Here is a 20600-nt window from a genome sequence, read left to right as displayed (position 1 = left end):
GAGAGAAAGAACAAGAAAGACGGCTAGAAAGAGGATAGGGAAAAAAACAAAAAATTATTACAGAGAGTGATAAAGGGAATAGAAAGGAGAAAAAAAAAAGAGAAAGAGTGGTACATCCTAAAAGGTACCATAAAATGTACCATAAGGGGTTTTAATACTGTACGAGTGGAAGGGACTCAGGGAGCACTAAATGTCCATGGGTTAGGGGCACAAATTACTTGTCTTGCCTTGGGTGCTGACAACCCACACTACAAAAATTATTTTACTGTTAGGGGTCCCCACAACTTGGGAAATTTTATTAAGGGGTCACGGCATTAGGGTTGAGAACCACTGATCTAAGGTCATTATCTCATATGCATACATACATGCACACACATATACTAGGGCTAATTAACCTACCAGCATGTCCTTGGGATGTGGGAGGAATCCCACACAAGGAACGCATGCAAAATCCATGCAGATAGTGTCCTGGCTGGGATTCAATAAACAGTATTTATATTTTCTATTTCTGTCTCTGGAGTTGATGGTCGGAGCTGAAAGGCCCCTTGCATTTTACAGCGGGGAAAATAATTATTTGATCCCCTGCAGATTTTGTGAGTTTGCCACTTACAAAGAAATGAAGGGTCTATAATTTTTTATCATAGGTGTATTTTAAATTATTGAGACAGAATAGCAACCAAAAATCCAGAAAATCACATGATACAAATGTTATAAATTGAGTTGCAGTTCAGTGAGTAAAATTAGTATTTGATCCCCACGCAAAACATGACTTAGTACTTGGTGGAGAAACCCTTGTTGGCAAGCACATTTCTTGTAGTTGGTTACCAGGCAGTGGCAGCCCGTGCATTGAGGGCGCATCTCCCCCTTTCCCTGCCGCCGCCTCCCTATCCATGTGCCTGGCCCCTTTCAGGCCCCCGGACACATGGATTCCTATGGCGGGGCTGGAAGGGGGTGTTTTTTAAAGCACCTGATTAGAGCCAGAGGCTCTAATCGGCTTCAAAAAAGAGTGGGCTCGGGGCGCAGAGAGTGCGCCCCGATCCCACCCAATTGTGTGACCATAGCAAATGAATTTTCGCTATCTTTACACTACAGTGCCTCCCAGCCAATCAGGAGGCAGGTCGGTGAGACCTGTTTCTCGATTGGCCATAGCGCCAGGCAAACCTATTTGATGCCTAGTGGCGCTTTGGCAAGCGGAGGAAGCATGAGAGGACACCTCCGCCGCTGCTGCTGCCCGAGTTCTCCGTAGTTAGAAGACCATCGAGCACTGACTGCACCCTCTATACACTCCATCCCTACTCATACCTACCAGCACCAATGGCATCCCTAGAGGGGGCCAGAGGGGGCCCTGACCCCCCAACATTATGCTGTGCCCCACCATGTGCCCCCCCAATTAAAAAAAAAAATGTTTTTTTCTTTTCTACAAAAAATCAATGTCTAAGAGGGAGAGAGTCCCCAGTCAGCTCCTGCGGGTGATTCCTCCCCCCTCTCTCTGCTCGCTGACACTGCATAATGCGAGCGCTCACACAACCACGACAGCCCGATCTGCTCCTTCTCCTGCATCCTTATTGGCAGGGAGAAGAGCGAGTTGCAGGAAGGACTCCACCAGGACTCTCAGTTACTGAAAAAACAGACTGATTTCTCCCATCCTTAGGACAGGAGGACCAGCCTGTAAATTCCAAGAGATGCCAGACCAGCGCTGTCAATAGCAGGGGCAGGACAGCAAGAGGAGGCTGGGGAACCCCACAGTGGCAGAACACCAGGGCCCGCTGGCAAGACAACCTTTGCAACCCTGATAGTTCTCCCACTGCTTTGGATCCTTATATTTTCTTGGTATGCTGGTGACATATATATCTTGTTTTCTGCCACCCTGGGGGGGCCCAATACAGTAGGAAGGGAGCTCACTGCAGAACATGTGAAAGGGCCGTTGTGGGGTCGTAGTAAAGGGCCCCAGGATATATAAATATATATATATATAAAATTGCATTTTATAGATGCCCCCCTACTTTTGTCCCTGTCCCCCCATGTGCCCCCCCTAAATATGAAACCTGGAGATGCCACTGACCAGCACACAGCACTGCACTCCATCCTCAGTTCAGCATACATCGCTCCAGCCTCTGCAGGCACACACAGAGCTCACATAACCGTGTGATCACATCATCGCTGTTAGTGGAGCAGATTGTGGAGGGGATCACACAGGACTAGGAAGTTGTGTCGCACGAAGTTTGTGAAGTCGGTGGAGACAGAGAAGTTTGTAAAGACAGGGAGGTCGGTGCAGACAGAGAGGTCGGTGCACACTCCGCACACACTGAACGCTCCAGATCCGGGGATGTCCCGGGCGCCTGGCTGACATGGAGCCCTCCGACCCCCCATTACTCCCCCCGCTGCACTCAGTGGCTGCTCAACGTCCTGGCTCATCACTACGGACTGGACCGAGGGACGGACAATGAGATCAGGTGTCCAATCGCCTATAGGTGAGGATGGGACCCGCTGCCCCACCGAGACAGGGTAAGTGCCAGGCAGACAGCGAGCGGGCGGGGGTCACAGTGGCGGCATTCAATGGGCACAGTGGGAGCATTTAATGGCACAGTGGAAGCATTTGATGGGCACAGTGGCTGCATTTGATGGCCACAGTGGCAGCATTTATTGGGCACAGTGGCAGCATTTGATGGCACAGTGGCTGCGTTTGATGAGCTGTTACCAGGTTTGCACACAGGAGGGATTTTGGTCCACTCTTCTTTACAGATCTTCTCTAAATCCTTAAGGTTTCTTGGCTGTCGCTTGGCAACTCAAAGTTTCAGCTCCCTCCATAAATTTTCTATAGGATTAAGGTCTGGAGATGAACTAGGTCATTCCATGACCTTAACATGCTTCTTCTTGAGCCACTCCTTTGTTGCCTTGGTGGTATGTTTTGAGTCATTGTCGTGCTAAAAGACCCATCCATGACCCATGTTCAGTGTTCTGGCTGAGGGAAGAAGGTTCTGATCCAAGATCTTACAATACATGGCCCCTTCTATTGGTCCCTCAATGCCACAAAGTTGGTCTGTAGCTTTAGCAGAGAAACAGCCCCAAAGCATAATGTTCCCACCTCTGTGCTTGACTGTAGGGATGGTGTTTTTAGGGTCATAGTCAGCATTTTTCTTCCTCCAAACACGGCGAGTCCCCCTCCCTTGAAGAAGGCACATGTACAGTCATGCCAATGAACATCTAAATGATTCAGGGAAGGATTGGGAGAAATTGCTGTGGTCAGATGAGACCAAAATTAGGCTCTTTAGCATTAACTCGCCGTGTTTGGAGGAAGAAAAATGGAGAATGCATTAAGGTAAAACACATTTAGACATTATTACCACTTTAAGCATTTCAATAGGTGAGTTACAAAGAACCTTTCCTCCAGTCATTATCAAGGAGAAATATGCTAATACATGTGTTCTGATTACCAGGAACATAATAGATGTTCCATGCCATTAGAGACTGCAGAGAATTATTCTGTCTTACATAGATCCTGTTTTGCAGACCTGCAGTGATATAAGGATCTGTAGGCACAGTATTGGTGTATTTTTTCTAATAGATACACAGTATCTCACAGAAGTGAGTACACCCCTCACATTTTTGTAAATATTTTATTCTATCTTTTCATGTGACAACACTGAAGAAATGACACTTTGCTACAATGTAAAGTAGTGAGTGTACAGCTTGTATAACAGTGTAAATTTGCTGCCCCCTCAAAATAACTCAACACACAGCCATTAATGTCTAAACCGCTGGCAACAAAAGTGAGTACACCCCTAAGTGAAAATGTCCAAATTGGGCCCAAAGTGTCAATATTTTGTGTGGCCACCATTATTTTCCAGCACTGCCTTAACCCTCTTGAGCATGGAGTTCACCAGAGCTTCACAGGTTGCCCCTGGAGTCCTCTTCCACTCCTCCATGATGACATCACAGAGCTGGTGGATGTTAGAGACCTTGCACTCCTCCACCTTCTGTTTGAAGATGCCCCACAGATGCTCAATAGGGTTCAGGTCTGGAGACATGTTTGGTCAGTCCATCACCTTTACCCTCAGCTTCTTTAGCAAGGCAGTGGTGGTCTTGGAGGTGTGTTTGGGGTTGTTATCATATTGGAATACTGCCCTGTGGCCCAGTCTCTGAAGAGAGGGGATCATGCTCTGCTTCAGTATGTCACAGTACATGTTGGCATTCATGGTTCCCTCAATGAACTGTAGCTCCCCAGTGCCGGCAGCACTCATGCAGCCCCAGACCATGACACTCCCACCACCATGCCTGACTGTAGGCAAGACACACTTGTCTTTGTACTCATCACCTGGTTGCCGCCACACACGCTTGACACCATCTGAACCAAATAAGATTATCTTGGTCTCATCAGACCACAGGACATGGTTCCAGTAATCCATGTCCTTAGTCTGCTTGTCTTCAGCAAACTGTTTGCAGGCTTTCTTGTGCATCATCTTTAGAAGAGGCTTCCTTCTGGGACGACAGCCATGCAGACCAATTTGATGCGGTGTGCGGCGTATGGTCTGAGCGCTGACAGGCTGACCCCCCACCCCTTCAACCTCTGCAGCAATGCTGGCAGCACTCATATGTCTATTGCTGAGCACATATTACCCAATTTGGACATTTTCACTTAGGGGTGTACTCACTTTTGTTGCCAGTGGTTTAGACATTAATGGCTGTGTGTTGAGTTATTTTGAGGGGACAGCAAATTTACACTGTTATACAAGCTGTACACTCACTACTTTACATTGTAGCAAAGTGTCATTTCTTCAGTGTTGTCACATGAAAAGATATAATAAAATATTTACAAAAATGTGAGGGGTGTACGCACTTTTGTGAGATAATGTATTTCAGAAAAAATGCTGAATTATGGCCACTAGATGGAGCTGATGATCTAAGGAAAACTGTACTAACTGTACTAAAGGCTAAGTTCAACCTTTTGGGCAGCATTTCACTTTTCAAAAATAGTCTTTCCTCATGTCTTTACTTCCCCAGCCATCTCAATGTTCTTTTCTCTCACTTACCTCATCCACGGGAGCTTTCAATTTTCGCATTTGAATAAAAAAAAAAAATGCTTTGTGCTTCCATTACTTTCTATGGATCATCACCCATCATGCGCTGCCTTAGTGCATCACAGAATAGGCATATATTAGCTGTGTGGACTACACTTCCCTCATTACTATACCAACTTTCTGTACAATCTGATTGTACAATCTAATTTAGATCTACCATCAGCTATTTAGTGCAAGGACCTGTCTGATTTGATACAAATTGAATGGATTGTTCAGCTCGGTCCTCCTATTCCATAGTTCTGGTAAATCTAAAAGGAAATTGTGCAGAGATTGTGGAATCAGATTGCATAGTGTACGGATTTTCGGCAGCCACCGGCGTCTTAAACATTGGCTGGTTGTTGAGGAGTGGGCCGTCGAATCTTTGACAACGGATCACTCATCGGCTGTGAGTGGGATTCCCCACTGACAGCTGAATGTAAAAAAAAAAAACATTGTTGACAATAAAAAATTCCCCAGTCCATAGCAGGTCCGGTATGGATTTTAAGGGGAACCCCATGCCCCCCTAATTCCAGACCCTTATCCGAGCATGGTGGCCATGACCATACAGCGGTTTAACAAGACAGGAAAGGGGGGGACGAGCGAGTTCCCCCACCCTTCATGTCCTCAACATGGTAGGGGTGCTTGGAGTGGGGGAGTTCTTCTGGCCTGTGGTTGTAGGGGTCTGCGGGCAGGGGGATTATTGGAATCTGGAAGCCCCCTTTGACAAGGGGGGAGGGCCCAGATCCTGCCTCCCCTATGTGAATGAGATTTTTAAGTACCATAGTTTGCGCAATTTTGACATGTTAGGTATTTTTTTACTTGGCGTAACATCATCTTTCACATTATACAAAAACCTTGGACTACCTTTACTGTTTTTTTTTTTTTTATTCACTGTGTGTAAACACAGTTTCCGGTTCTCTGAGGGGAGAAGTGACAGATCGTCTGTTCATACAGAGTATGAAGAGCGATCTGTTAGTTTCCCTGCACAGTCCCCTCCCCCCTTCCGTTAGAACACAAACTAGGACACACATTAACCCCTTCACTGTCCCCTAGTGTGAACCCCATCACTGCCAGTGACATTTTTACAGTAATCAATGCATTTTTAATTGCACTGATCGCTGTATTAATGCCAATGGTCCCAAAAATGTGTCAAAATTGTCCGACGTGTCCGCTATACTGTCGCAGTCACGATAAAAATCGCTGATCGCCGCCACTACTAGTAAAAAAAAATAATTATTAATAAAAATGCCATAAAACTATCCCCTATTTTGTAGACGCTAGAACTTTTGCGCAAACCAAGCATTATACGCTTATTGCGGTTTTTTTTATACCAAAAATATGTAGAAGAATACATATGGGCCTAAACTGAGGGTAAAAAAAAAATTTCTATATTTCTTGGGGATATTTATTATAGCAAAAAGTAAAAAATATTGCGTTTTTTTCAAAACTGTCACTCTTTTTTTGTTTATCAGGCAAAAAATAAAAACCGCAGAGGTGATCAAATAGCACCAAAAGAAAGCTCTATTTGTGGGGAAAAAAGGACGTCAATTTTGTTTGGGAGCCACGTCTCATGACCGCGCAACTGTCAGTTAAAGCAACGCAGTGCCGAATCGCAAAAAACGCTCTGGTCTTTGGGCAGCCAAATGGTCCGGGGCTGAAGCGGTTAAGGAGAATCAGTCCAACCAGAACTAGTATTTCACCTGTGGATGAACACTGGTAGACTGAATTGCTCGCTGGTTTCTTCCATCCACCAGGGACTGCAGCTGCACCCCTTTGAGAATGGACTATCCCAATAAATCTGGTTTATTTAAATGACTCACCCATATTTATCAGCGAGTTCTTTTGCTTGCCGTTCGTTGACCTCTCGTTGATCTGACAGGTCTGCTTTGTTACCAATTAAGACAATATCTGGATTCTCACAGTAAGCATTTGCTTGCAGCTGACCTGAAAAAAAAAGGATAAAAATGTGCCCATCAACTTGATATTAAGGTAGATGTAAATGCCAACTATTTGACATTTAGTTTGCAAAGCAATGTGTATTATAAAACAATGGTCATGTTTCTTTTTTCTAAAATACTATTTTCACCTTTGTTGCATCTCAGTGTTGCTGATCTCTTTCTCATCGCTTCCTGTTTACAGCGATGGCTGTACGGGTTTTTTCTCATGCCCATGTGACAGGGTGGCAACATAGGGGCATCATTGGGAGACAGTGACAGCGCGTTGTCACTCTAATGCCCCGTACACACAGTCGGACATTGATCAGACATTCCGACAACAAAATCCTAGGATTTTTTCCGACGGATGTTGGCTCAAACTTGTCTTGCATACACACGGTCACACAAAGTTGTCGGAAAATCCGATCGTTCTAAACGCGGTGACGTAAAACACGTACGTCGGGACTATAAACGGGGCAGTAGCCAATAGCTTTTGTCTCTTAATTTATTCTGAGCATGCGTGGCACTTTGTGCGTCGGATTTGTGTACACACGATCGGAAATTCCAACAACGGATTTTGTTGTCGGAAAATTTTATAGCCTGCTCTCAAACTTTGTGTGTCGGAAAATCCGATGCAAAATGTGTGATGGAGCCTACACACGGTCGGAATTTCCAACAACCAGGTCCTATCACACATTTTCCATCGGAAAATCCGACCGTGTGTACAGGGCATAAGACAGAAGTGCCTGAATAAGGACCTCTAAGACAGGATCACACCAGGTACTATTTCAGTGAAAGCTGCAGATTTCAAAACTGAAAAAAAAAACAAAACTTTTGAAATCACATGAATATTTTTGCAGCTTAAATAAGATTTTTGGTCTCATTCACACAGGCAACTGGGAAGAGGCCAGTAAAAGCAGGCAGCTGATTCGTGATTTTACTGACCCCCTGACTATCCACCTAAACAATATAATGCTGCTGCTCAGTGCTGTATCTATACCACAGCAAAAGTTAACGATTGTGTTGCATTCAGCAGGCAGTACAGCTGAACACAATCCATTCAAGAGAATAGGGCTGCAACATAACTGCCCTGCATCATGTGTGAATGAGCTCTTATGTCGCGTACACACGGGCGGACTTTTCGACCAGACTGGTCCGACAGACTTTCCAGCGGACTTTCGACGGACTTCCGACGGACTTTCTAACGACCGGACTTGCCTACACACGATCACACCAAAGTCTGACGGATACCTACGTGATGACCTACGACCGGACTAAAATAAGGACGTTGATAACCAGTAGCCAATAGCTGCCCTAGCGTGGGTTTTTGTCCGTCGGACTAGCATACAGACGAGTGGATTTCTGGGTCCGGCGGAGTTACAACGTAAAGATTTGAAGCATGTTCCAAATCTAAAGTCCATCAGATTTGCGACTGGAAAAGTCAGCTGAAGGTCTGGTGAAGCCCACACACGATCAGATTGTCCGCCGGATTTGGTCCGTCAGCTTCCATCAGACCAGTCCAGTCGAAAAGTCCGACCGTGTGTACGCCCCATAAGTGATTGGGTTTAGAGTCTGTATATAATGAAATTAACATATGTACAGGTCACTAGAAGGAGAAGAGAATGATGTCCCAGGAGACCATGGGATGGGAATGACGAGGATCCCAAATCCCAGGACATTTAATGTTTCCAGGAACTCGCTGGAAGGGTGGTGGCATCATCCTCTCCAGAGTTGTCGTTGGCTAAGTGAATAGATTTTCTAATCTTTGCTTTACACAGGTGTGTTCCTCTACAGCAGGGGTCTCCAAACTTTCTAAACTAAGGGCCAGTTTACTATCCTTCAGACTTAAGGGGGGCAGACAGTGGACAGTGGGAGTAGAAAACGCCCCCAGCATCAGTGTGAGTAGAAAATGCCCCAAGCTTGCTGGTCAATAGAGATGGGCTTGGGCGTGTTCAAAATCTCACATGCCCAATCCCACCAGAAAGCCAACACTGCTAATCACAAGCAGTGAGTCATTTCCAGATCTGTGCAGATGCGGATCGGGAAATGTCTCACCACCTGTGATTAGCGGTGTGCAGTGTTGGCTTCCTGCCAGGATCGGGCATGTGGGATTTCGAACATGCCGAGCCCATCTCTAGTGAAGAGTAAAAAATTACAAAGCATCTGTGGTCAGTAGGAGGAGGAATAATGCCTTTGTTGGAGTCAGTGGAAGGAGTAGTGACCAATCATTGGTATCAGTGGAAGGAGTAGTGACACATCCTTGGTGTCAATGGAATGAGTAGTAACCCATCGTTAGTATCAGTGGAAGGAATTGTGACTCATTGTTGGTATCAGTGGAAGGAATAGTGACTTATTGTTGGTATTAGTGGAAGGAGTAGTGACCCATCGTTAGTATCAGTGGAAGATTTAGAGACCCATCATTGGTATCAGTGGAAGATTAAGTGACCCATCATTGGTATCAGTGGAAGACGTAGTGACCCATCGTTGGTACCAGTGCAAGGAGTAGTGGCCCATCGTTGGTATCAGTGGAAGGAATAGTGCCTCATGTCAATGGGAGGAACAGTGCCCCAAGGGCTGGATGAAGGCAAGCTAAGGGCCACATCTAGCCCGTGGGCCACAGTTTGGAGACCACTGATCTACAGGTGTCACACAATAATTTTTAAAGGAGCAGGCTATACTCAATAGAGCAATATCTACTTTTAATGTATTTTTTTAAATTTGCAGCTTTCATTAAAATACCAGGTGATCCTGCCATGAAGGTCCTTATTTAATTATCCAGGATTTATATAACACCAACAGTTTTCACAGTGCTTTATATATTAAAGGGAGAAAGTACAGTACCAATGCAATTTAATCCAAGAGGGTTCAGAGGGCCCTGCACCTGAGAGCTTACAATCTAATAGGGAGGGTTATAGGGTGCCCCTGTCTCCCATTTGGGCTCCAGTACTGTCACCCTATCACATGGGCTTCCAATGGAGACTACAAGAGGCTGCTTCGAGTCACAATAAACAAACAGACAGGCCCACAGTGGTCAACGTCAGGAAAGCCAACCAGTCATCAGTTGAGTGCATCTAGACAGTAGATGCAGTAGATGGCTGTAAAGTGAATGCAGGAGATCAGCACCACTAAGATGAAAAACTAGTATTCTAATATATAGCTAATTCATTCATGAGTAGTAGGATTTTGCTGAAAGTTCCATTTTACATTTTAAAGTTGTAAACTCTCATATTATAGTTCTGACGGGCTGTTTATTTACAAGGACACATACCTTACTGTACCAGAGCCTTCACCCCAGATCTCTGCAGGTACAATGCCAGCATAGAACTTTATAAAAGGTTTAATACTTACTCATCCAATTTCGGACATTGAGAAAACTCTGTTGACTGGTGAGGTCAAACATTAACAGGAAACCCATAGCGTCTCTGAAAAATGCCGTGGTGAGGCTCCGGAACCTGGGGACAGTTAAAGCATAACCAACTATAAATTGCCTGAAATAGAAACACCCTAAAAATATTACATCGCCAACTACCATACATCAACAGACTAATATAATAGGGCTAAAAAAAAGAGAAAAGAGATGACTGAAGGGAGTTAAAAACGAAAGCAGTATTAACCACTTGCCGACCAGCTGCCGTCATTATACTGCAGCAGGTTGGCACGATCCCGCGAACCGCCGTAGCTGTACATCGGCTCCTTTAAATGGGATAGCAGGCACGCGCCCGCTGCACTGCGGGGGTGCTGATGCGCGTGACTGGCGGTCGCGATAATCGCCGGCCGCGCGTGATCGCCGGCACGAGAGGCAGAACGGGGACGTGTGTTTCTGTTCAGTAAGGAGAGGAGATGCAGATCATGAGTTCCTACCAGCTAGGAACAGCGATCTGTCATCTTCTATAGTCAGTCCCCTCCCCCCACAGTTAGAACACAAACTAGGAAACACAGTTAACCCCTTGATCACCCCTTAGTGTTAACCACTTCCCTGCCAGTGACATTTATACAGTAATCAAGGCATTTTTATAGCACTGATCGCTGTATAATTGTCAATTGTCCCAAAAATGTGTTAAAAGTGTCCGATGTGTCCGCTGCAATATCACAGTCTCGATAAAAATTGCAGATCGCCGCCAATACTAGTAAAAAAAAAAAAAATAAGAAAAATGACATCCCCTATTTTGTAGACGCTATAACTTTTGCGCAAACCAATCAATATACGCTGAATGCAATTTTTATTACCAAAACTATGTAAAAGAATACATATCGCCCTAAACTTAGAAAAAAAATTGCTTTTTTTAAAAAAAATTGGGGATATTTATTATAGCAAAAAGTACAAAATATTGTTTTTTTTTTTTTAAATTGTCGCTCTTTTTTTGTTTATAGCGCAAAAAATAAAAACTGCAGAGATGATCAAATACCACAAAAAGAAAGCTCTATTTGTAGGGAAAAAAGGACGTCAATTTTGTTTGGGTGCCATGTCGCACGACTGCGCAATTGTCAGTTAAAGCGACGCAGTGCCGAATCGCAAAAAATGGCCTGGTCATTGAGCAGCCAAATCTTCCGGGGCTGAAGTGGTTAAACCCAAAAATTAGGAGTGTATCTATGGGAATGTTTGACCATTCTTCCAGGAGCGCATTTGTGAGGTCAGGCACTGATGTTGAACAAGAAGGCCTGGCTCACAGTCTCCGATCTAATTCATCCCAAAGATGTTCTATCAGGTTGAGGTCAGGACTCTATGCAGGCCAGTCAAGTTCCTCCACCCCAAACTCGCTCATCTGTGTCTTTATGGACCTTGCTTTGTGCACTGGTCCAAATCATTTGGTGGAGGGGGGATTATGGTGTGGGGTTGTTTTTCAGGGGTTGGGCTTGGCATCTTAGTTCCAGTGAAGGGAACTCTTAAAGCATTTGTTAACCCCAAAAAAAAAACCTGATCCTGTTTCCTTAAAGCATGTTATACAGCACAGTACTTGCGTTGTGTCATTTGCCCCCCTGTATACCCTAAAAAACCTGGCTGATTCTGCCTTGCTATACCCTCCTCTCTGCAAACAGACCACGATAATCATGGTTGCTGAGCCATGACATCGTGGTCTGTTTGCTTGCTTCTCTCATATCTGATCATAAATCTTCTTTTCCCCTCTGTATTAATAGAACATCTGTCCCTGTGTCTGTGTAATGTAAAAACTCTGCCGATCTGTACCTGTTTAAACAGCTCCAGGCTCCCAGCTGATTGTCGACGCTCTCTCTCTCCTCTCTCCCCGGCTGACGTCAGCGGGACGGCTTGGCCCCGCCCACTAGAGCTGTGAGCCGGAGAAACATGGGAGCTGACATGTCAGCTGAGCGCCCGGAGCGCAGCTTATACAGGTACAAAGCGGCGGATTTTTTTCATTACACAGACACAGGGACAAATGGGTCCGGTGCATCCCTGTTCACCATTTCAGGTCCGATTTTGGTCCGAATTTTTGGCTGAATTTGTACCTGAAACGGACCAAAAAGACGGACAGGACTCCGGTGCAATTCGCTCCGCAGCCGTCCCGGAGCTGTGTGAACGGGTTCCATTGAGAGCTGGTCACATTCTTCTGACATGCAAATTGGATGCAGGGAAACCTGCGTCCAATTCGCAATAGTGTGAACCCAGCCTAAGGCATCAGCATACCAAGACATTTTGGACAATTTCATGCTCTCAACTTTGTGGGAACAGTTTGGGGATGGCCCCTTCCTGTTCCAACATTACTGTGCACCAGTGCACAAAGCAAGGTCCATAAAGACATGGATGAGCGAGTTTGGGGTAGAGGAACTTGACTGGCCTGCACAGAGTCCTGACCTCAACCCGATAGAACACCTTTGGGATGAATTAGAGCAGAGACTTCAAGCCAGGCCTTCTCATCCAACATCAGTGCCCGACCTCACAAATGCGCTTCTGGAATAATGGTCAAACATTCCCATAGACACACTCCTAAACCTTGTGGACAGCCTTCCCAGAAGAGTTAAAGCTGTAATAGCTGCAGAGGGTGGGCCAACTCAATATAGAACCCTACAGACTAATGCCGCGTACACACGAGTGGACTATCCGACGGACTTTTGGCGGACTTCCGACGGACTTTCCGAACAAACGGACTTGCCTACACACGATCACACCAAAGTCCAACGGATTCGTACGTGATGACGTACACCGGACTAAAATAAGGACGTTGAGAACCAGTAGCCAATAGCCAGTAGCCAGTAGCGTTGGTTTTTGTCCGTCGGACTAGCATACAGATGAGCGGACTTTCCGACCGGACTCGAGTCCGTCGGAAAGATTTGAATCATGTTCCAAATCTAAAGTTAGTTAGATTTTCGACCGAAAAAGTCCGCTGCAGGTCCGATGTAGCGCACACACGGTCGAATTGTCCGCCGGTCTCGGTCCATTGGACCAGTCTGGTCAAAAAGTCCCCTTGTGTGTAAACGGCATAAGACTGGGATCCCATTAAAGTTCATGTGCGTGTAAAGGTAGGCTTCCCAATACTTTTGCTAATATAGTGTACCTCAACTTCCTTTAACAGACAAATCTGTTTGTTATTTATCTGGAGTTTAGCCTAATTTTTTAATTAAATGTGCTGGTTCATCCAGCATTACCTTCTCCCCAGACTGACAAGGCTGCTGTCCAAGGGGGACTTTGTTATTCCTCCATCCAGGTTGGAGACACCCCAAGACAGTAAGTATATCCTGTGTTCATATCAGAGATTAGGAGGCTGAAAGGGTGCAAACTCACTGGTCAAAAAAAAACCAACAACATACATTCCCATTAAAATAACCCTTTCAAGAATGAGAGGGCTATTTTAAAGTGGTTGTAATAATAGACCCCCCTCCCTTAGTACAGACCCCCTGGGTTTGCTCACTCTGTCAATTCTATTCCGGGACACTGTATTGTCCCGGAATGAAGGGACCCGGGACAGACCTGCCAATTGCGGGAATGTCCCGGGCAATCCAGGACACGTGGGCACCCTAGCTCCCGTGCGCATGCGCAGGGGTGACGTCACACGGCTCCGGCGAATTATAGAGCTGGAGTCCGTGGCCCGGAAGGAAGAGGGGCCAGAAGATGGACGCTGCCTACATAGGGGACATTGCTGGATTCTTTTGCAGGTAAGTGGCACATAATGGGCTAGTATGCGATGCATACTAGCCCATTATGCTTTTCATTTGCGGCTTTGCAGCGAGCAAAAGAGGAAGTAAAACCCATCAGGGTTTACTTCCTCTTTAATGGGAATATATGTTTTTTTGACCAGTGAGTTTGCGGCCTTTCATCCTATTAATCTCTGATATGAACACAGGACAGGAGCTCTGAGATTAGCTGAGCTGAGCTGCTGAGTCACTGCTGGGAGGGGGTAGCAGGGGAAGCTAAACTGCTGAGAGAAGGACTTGGATGAATTCAGTACTTCTATTGTAAATTTTGAAGATAAATTGCTCCACAGTGACTGCAGCTACAGAGGTCAGTGAGTGTTTGTTTTGAAGCAAATCTGCTGCTTGTTTAAGGCATTGCATAAATGTTTAATGTCTAGCCGCCGAAGCAGCAGCTCTAACTGAAAACCTTTAGTCCCGATACACACCAGTACCAGGCACATTACCGCAATGTATGTTAACAAATCTTCCACACGTTGATGCAATTAGCACCCTAACACACCTTGCCAACAAATGTGTGTTGCAGCACACCACAATGCCTGTACTGTATGCTGTAGGGCTCTGTATTACAAAAATACTACATACATCATTTTGGGTGCGTTTTATATGTAAGGAAGCCCATTTAAATGCATAGGTTGCCTTAATGCAATGGACATCACTGTGAGATATAGCAGTGTGACAGAGACCTACAATGGAACACTAGAAGATAAAAATCTTTACCTGGAATTCTTGCTTCCGGTGCATTGTAAGAGCTTTATCGATGTCATCTTATGCCTTCTTGTGGGATGATGGGTAAGATGGGATCCCAAACCCAAATTTCATGAGATGCTCCAGCACTGTGCAGAGGTGCACTCTCAGGGTATCTGGGATCCTCAGCTTCTTACCCAGAATCCCACAGGAAAGCCATGGGAGAGTTAGGTACAGGACCAGACTTTCCATGTTCATGCAAGATCTGCTTTAATAATATGTAAAATCTTGAATGTCAAATGCCTGGACAACATTTACTTTAAAGCGGACCTTGCATCAATGGCAAGGTTTGATTATTCAAGGTGTCCCCCTCCGCTCCCTAAAAAAGCGGAAAGTGCAGAAAAAAATCTAGGAGGGGGTGGGGAATTAAATAACATATGTAGCGCACACCCCCAAAAGGGCTCACTGATTTGCCACAGGTTCCTTTCCCCAGTTGGTGTATTGGCAGCCAGGCACTCTTTCTGGCTCAGTAAGCAGTCTAGGGTGACTTTTTGATGCCTTATTGCTTAATGAACTTGGGTAGGATTCAGGAAGCTGTGGGATACTCCATCAACACTGTTCAGTTATAAGAGGACAGTCATCTCTTTGTCAGAGCTTCTCAGTACAGTCCCTCTAGTAACACAAAAGGGCATGAGACACCATGATAAATATCTCAGCCCAATCAAGCACTGACACTGATGTACAAGGGGGAGTAGCAGAAAACAGTCACTAGGATCCTATACTCAGGCCTGTACTCAGTGTCCATAGATACTTGGATGCCTCCCTCCAATATCAGCCAGACATTTCTCTCATGAACTCTCTAGATCAATTCCTCAGTGAAATCCCTTAGTTAGCTCCAGAAATTATCAGCAACACAGACCCCCCAGCTCTAGCACAGCTGGAACCTTAATGGGCATATGTAGCATACTTGCCAACTGTCCCGGATTTCCCAGGACTTGGGCCCAATTCCCGAATTTCTGGTGTCCCGGGAAATGTCCCGAGAAATCCGGTTCCTTACGATTCGCCACCGCTAGAGGTCCGCGGCCGGCGGAGACAATGTCTCCGCCGGCCGCCATTTTGATGAAGTTCAGGAAGACGGCTGGGGGGGGGCTAGACGGAGCTCCTGTGTTGCTGCCCACCCTCCGCCCCGCTCCGCCTCACCCTGCCTACCCCCCGCCCCTTTCCATATCAGACTGGCAGCGGAGCGGGGGGTAGGCGGGGTGAGGCGGAGCGGGGCGGAGGGTGGGCAGCGACGCAGGAGCTCCGTCTAGCCCCCCCCAGCCGTCTTCCTGTCTGATACTAGCCATGCTGTGGACACGTGACTACTAGGACACCTCTGAGGTGGGGGGGGCGCACCGCTGTGGGACTCCTGATGTGAGGGGGGGCTCCTTTGGGAACACACACCTGATGCAAGGGGGGCTCCACCGGGGACACACACCTGATGCAAGGGGGGCTCCACTGGGGACACACACCTGATGCAAGGGGGGCTCCACTGGGGACACCTAATGTGAGGGGGTGCTCCACTGGGGACACCTAATGTCAGGGGGGGCTCCGCCGGGGACACCTGATGTGAGGGGGGGCTCCGCCGGGGACACCTGATGTGAGGGGGGGCTCCGCCGGGGACACCTGATGTGAGGGGGGCTCCGCCGGGGACTCCTGATGTGAGGGGGGGCTCCTTTGGGAACACACACCTGATGCAAGGGGGGCTCCACCGGGGACACACACCTGATGCAAGGGGGGCTCCACTGGGGACACACACCTGATGCAAGGGGGGCTCCACTGGGGACACCTAATGTGAGGGGGTGCTCCACTGGGGACACCTAATGTGAGGGGGGCTCTGCCGGGGACACCTGATGTGAGGGGGGGCTCCGCCGGGGACACCTGATGTGAGGGGGGGCTCCGCCGGGGACACCTGATGTGAGGGGGGGCTCCGCCGGGGACACCTGATGTGAGGGGGAGCTCCGCCGGGGACACCTGATGTGAGGGGGGCTCCGCCGGGGACTCCTGATGTGAGGGGGGCTCCGCCGGGGACACCTGATGTGAGGGGGGCTCTGCCGGGGACTCCTGATGTGAGGGGGGCTCCGCCGGGGACACCTGATGTGAGGGGGGCTCTGCTGGGAACATCTGATGTAAGGGGGGCTCCGCTGGGGGCACCTGATGCAAGAACGGACTCTGCTGGGACACCTGATGCAAGGACGGACTCTGCTGGGACACCTGATGCAAGGACGGACTCTGCTGGGACATCTGACGCAAGGACAGACGGCTGGTGGCAGGCGACGTGGCTAGTGACACGCTCAGGGATCCCACTGATTCTGCATTATGGTGAGTTGAATGATTTCATTTTATATTACAATGTAATAATAGAAATAATGCACTTCAATCATCCTGACACCATAACAACCATGGTGCCAGGATGATTGAAGTGCTAACACCAGGTGTTTGGAGTATCTTTATCTGCTGATTGTTAAACTTTATAGAATACACATATTTCTATTGTGTAGGATCTGGGGCTGCTGTCCCATCATTTCCCCCTCCCCCTCTAATCCCTCTCCCCCTCTCTCCCTCTCCATCCCTCATTCATCTCAGACTCTAACCACACCCTCTTGAGCCACGCCCATTTAAACCACGCCCACTGTGTCGCGTAAACCACGCCCATTTTTAGCCGCGCCGTGCTTCACGCGCCGCATTTGTATGTTTTCCCTAAGCCACGCATACAAACGAATGCCCTGCCCCCTAATTATTGTACGGCTCCGCCTACAGCCACAAAAATGTCCCACATTTTTTTTTTACAATGTTGGCAACTATGATGTAGAACTTCAGCTAGGATGCCTAGAAGGGTAGCAGCCCCTCAGGCTGGGAACTTCTCATCCTGAACAAGAACAGGGCTGCCCCAGAACCCAGACTATGTATGCCAGGGGTAGGCAACCTGGGGCCCTCCAGCTGTTGTGGAACTACACTTCCCATGAGGCATTGCAAGGCTGGCAGTTACAATTACTCCCAGAGGCTTGATGGGACTTGTAGTTCTGCAACAGCTGGAGGGCCCCAGGTTGCCTACCCCTGATGTATGCACTCCTTGGCCACCTACTGGTCACTCTCTCCCAGGGATTGGCTGAGACAACATAAATATTCAGGCTGTTGATTTGCCTCTTCCAGTTCTCTACATTCCAGAATCCTTCAGAAGGCAGGGGGAATCAGTGAAACCTGCAGCCAGCGAGACCCAGAACAGGCCAAAGCAATCACAAACTACTGGAGCCTAAAAGAACTAAACTTACCTATCCTATCCAGCAACCTGCTTAGGAGTGTCCTTCGTCTCCTTACCTTTCCCTAGTTTCCTTGTGCAATGCCTAGGTAACTGTGACATCATCCTTCTTTTGGTGGGAACTCTGAGAATGTTGAGCAGCCCACATCTCACGTGAAGATGATCCCATGTGGTGCTGCGTTGTTCTTTAGAGATTTGGGCTACTCATCATTCTCCGGATTCTTGTCAGCTGGAGGATGTTGTCACCCCCTGCCTCCGAAAGTCAGGGAACATTTGAACTTCCATGCAGCATTTAAGCACGGAAGAGGGGGGGGGGGGGTCACAATGAATAAGCACACCGTTTCTGAAGTGAAAGGTTCAATTTAAGGAACTCTTTACCTGGAAATAAAATAATTGAATAGTATTTAACTTACCTTTCCTGTCCAGCTGTATCCCAAAGCTGTAAATGGACCTTGAAGGTTTTTCCGTGTGTGCTGCCTGGACTGGCATTATTATAAACCTGAAGAAAGATATATCAGTACAGATTAAAAATATTTCAAACAAATCATCAGACATACACTCATATTTTGCTCCGCAGCAATAATTCCCCCAGCAAGTATCTAGGTCAGCAAAAGGACTTCATTTTGATTTGGTTGGTGAATTTATAATATAAGTAATGAGTGAATCTGCTGGCTTGTGAATAGTTTGGAGAAGAGGGGGGCAGAAATCTGACTGTAGTGCCGGGGTCTATGAGACTTGTAGTGCTTTTATGCAGAGTGTCGGGAAAGTACCTATACTGCTATACTTCTTCCAGCATATGGACAAACTGATTTTCAGGAGAAAGGAGTATGCCTGTATAAAAGTGAGGTCCTCCGGAGGAACAAGAAGGTTTGCCTGCTGGAAACATGTGAGTTGGGCTTTAAATATAAAAAATGAACAATCAGCGCAGTACTACTCTTAGTGTGAATATAACAATCAATGTGACAGAAAATACAATCCTTGAATGCCGCTAAACATCAACAGTTCTTTCCACCACACTATACATACTCAGAATACAACAATGATGCTCCTATGGAGCCACTCTGTAAGTGAAGGTTGTATGTGTACGAACAGGGCCCGGGACAAGGGGTGGGCAGGAGGGACGGCTGCCCTGGGCCCAATGGTTTATTGCAGGGATATGGGCACCCTGACCCTAACCCTAAGGGAAGGGGCCAGTCTGGCATGGCATCTTTGCCCTGGGTTGCTGGCCTTGTCCCGGCACTGTGTATGAGTTATTGCCAAGTTCCTGTATACGTTGTGAAGCGCTAATAGTACTAAGGTTGCTCTTGGAATGTGGGTATTTTTATTATTATTATTATTATTATTATTCAATTTCACAATTTATATAGCGCCAACAGTTTACGCAGAGCTTTACAATGTAGAGGGGGTCAGCACAATTACAGTACAATACAGAAGGGACAGGAGGGCCCTGCTCATAGAGCTTACATTCTAAAGGGAGGGGGTGGTGGTACAAAAGGTAATAGATGCGGGGAATGATTTGATGGGGGGTGGCTAGGGGACAGTTAGGTGAGTGTGGGATAGGCTTCCCTGAATAAGTGAGTTTTCAGGGATCTCCTAAAGGTGGACAGGTTAGGGGCTGATCGGATATACCGGTGCAGGGAATTCCAGAAGATGGGAGAGGCTCTGCAGAAGTCCTGGAGGCGAGCATGAGAAGATGTTACATGGTCATTACATGGTCCCTGCAGAGGGCAAAAATCTGCATGCCTGATAGACCCTGCCAAGGAGGGGGTCCAACACGGAGGGTAAGAGTCCACCTTTATCACTTTCTTACTTATTGGAGTCACCGCCAGTGGATTTGCACCATCCTGCACATCTCTCTCCCTTGTCAATCCACTCATAGGGGGATTAGTTGCTGCTGAGCTGTATAGTGGATGGAAGCTTTTTTTCACTGATGAACTTTTTATATTTGAACCCATGGACTGAGTTTGTTTGATTTTCAGATTTTCATGCTATTAATATCATTGTATTTCACATGTACACATTTTTTGTTTCTTCTTTTTATTTGAGTTTTTATGTTTTGCACTTATATATTTTTACCACTCATGGAGTCATTTACTTGCTCTCAGTAGATTGTGGTTTTTACTACTACCCACATGTATTCACATCTATGTGTGTATTTTCATATAATTAGCGCACTTTATTTATTTTTTATTTTTCATGGTATACACAGATATTGGTGTATTTTGTGTGCAGCTTTTACCTTTGACCTTTTTTGCTCTGCAGCGCAGTTTTTATTTTTATTTAGGAATTAATCAAGGAATGAATAAGTTGCTTTGTGGTGTCATTAGTCAGGAAGGGTCGAATTCTGGAGATGTTGCGGTCTGGCATACCATGCTGGACCTTTAGAGCCCTGTGTGGGAACCGCAGGAGTGACGTCATCGCGGACTCTGGCTTTGTACCGGAAGGAAGACCAGGGGAGGATGGAAGCCCTGTCAGTGGTGA

General features: G+C 46.7%; 1 protein-coding gene across 2 annotated transcripts in view; it reads right to left on the bottom strand.

Moving 5' to 3' along the window:
* The window catches only part of RAB27B (RAB27B, member RAS oncogene family), a 360063-nt gene that overhangs the window by 4149 nt on the left and 335314 nt on the right, over positions 1-20600 (bottom strand). For both annotated transcript variants that reach the window (XM_073619973.1, XM_073619964.1), the window contains 3 exons: positions 18533-18618; positions 10340-10443; positions 6878-7001 (listed from right to left, as the gene is read on the bottom strand). In XM_073619973.1, coding sequence (XP_073476074.1) covers positions 6878-7001; positions 10340-10443; positions 18533-18618 — 314 coding nt within the window. The remainder of the gene's footprint in view (positions 1-6877; positions 7002-10339; positions 10444-18532; positions 18619-20600) is intronic.

Source organism: Aquarana catesbeiana, linkage group LG01 (assembly GCF_042186555.1).
Source record: "Aquarana catesbeiana isolate 2022-GZ linkage group LG01, ASM4218655v1, whole genome shotgun sequence".
In the NCBI taxonomy this organism is placed as follows: domain Eukaryota; kingdom Metazoa; phylum Chordata; class Amphibia; order Anura; family Ranidae; genus Aquarana; species Aquarana catesbeiana.
This window is presented reverse-complemented; position numbering and strand designations above follow the sequence as displayed.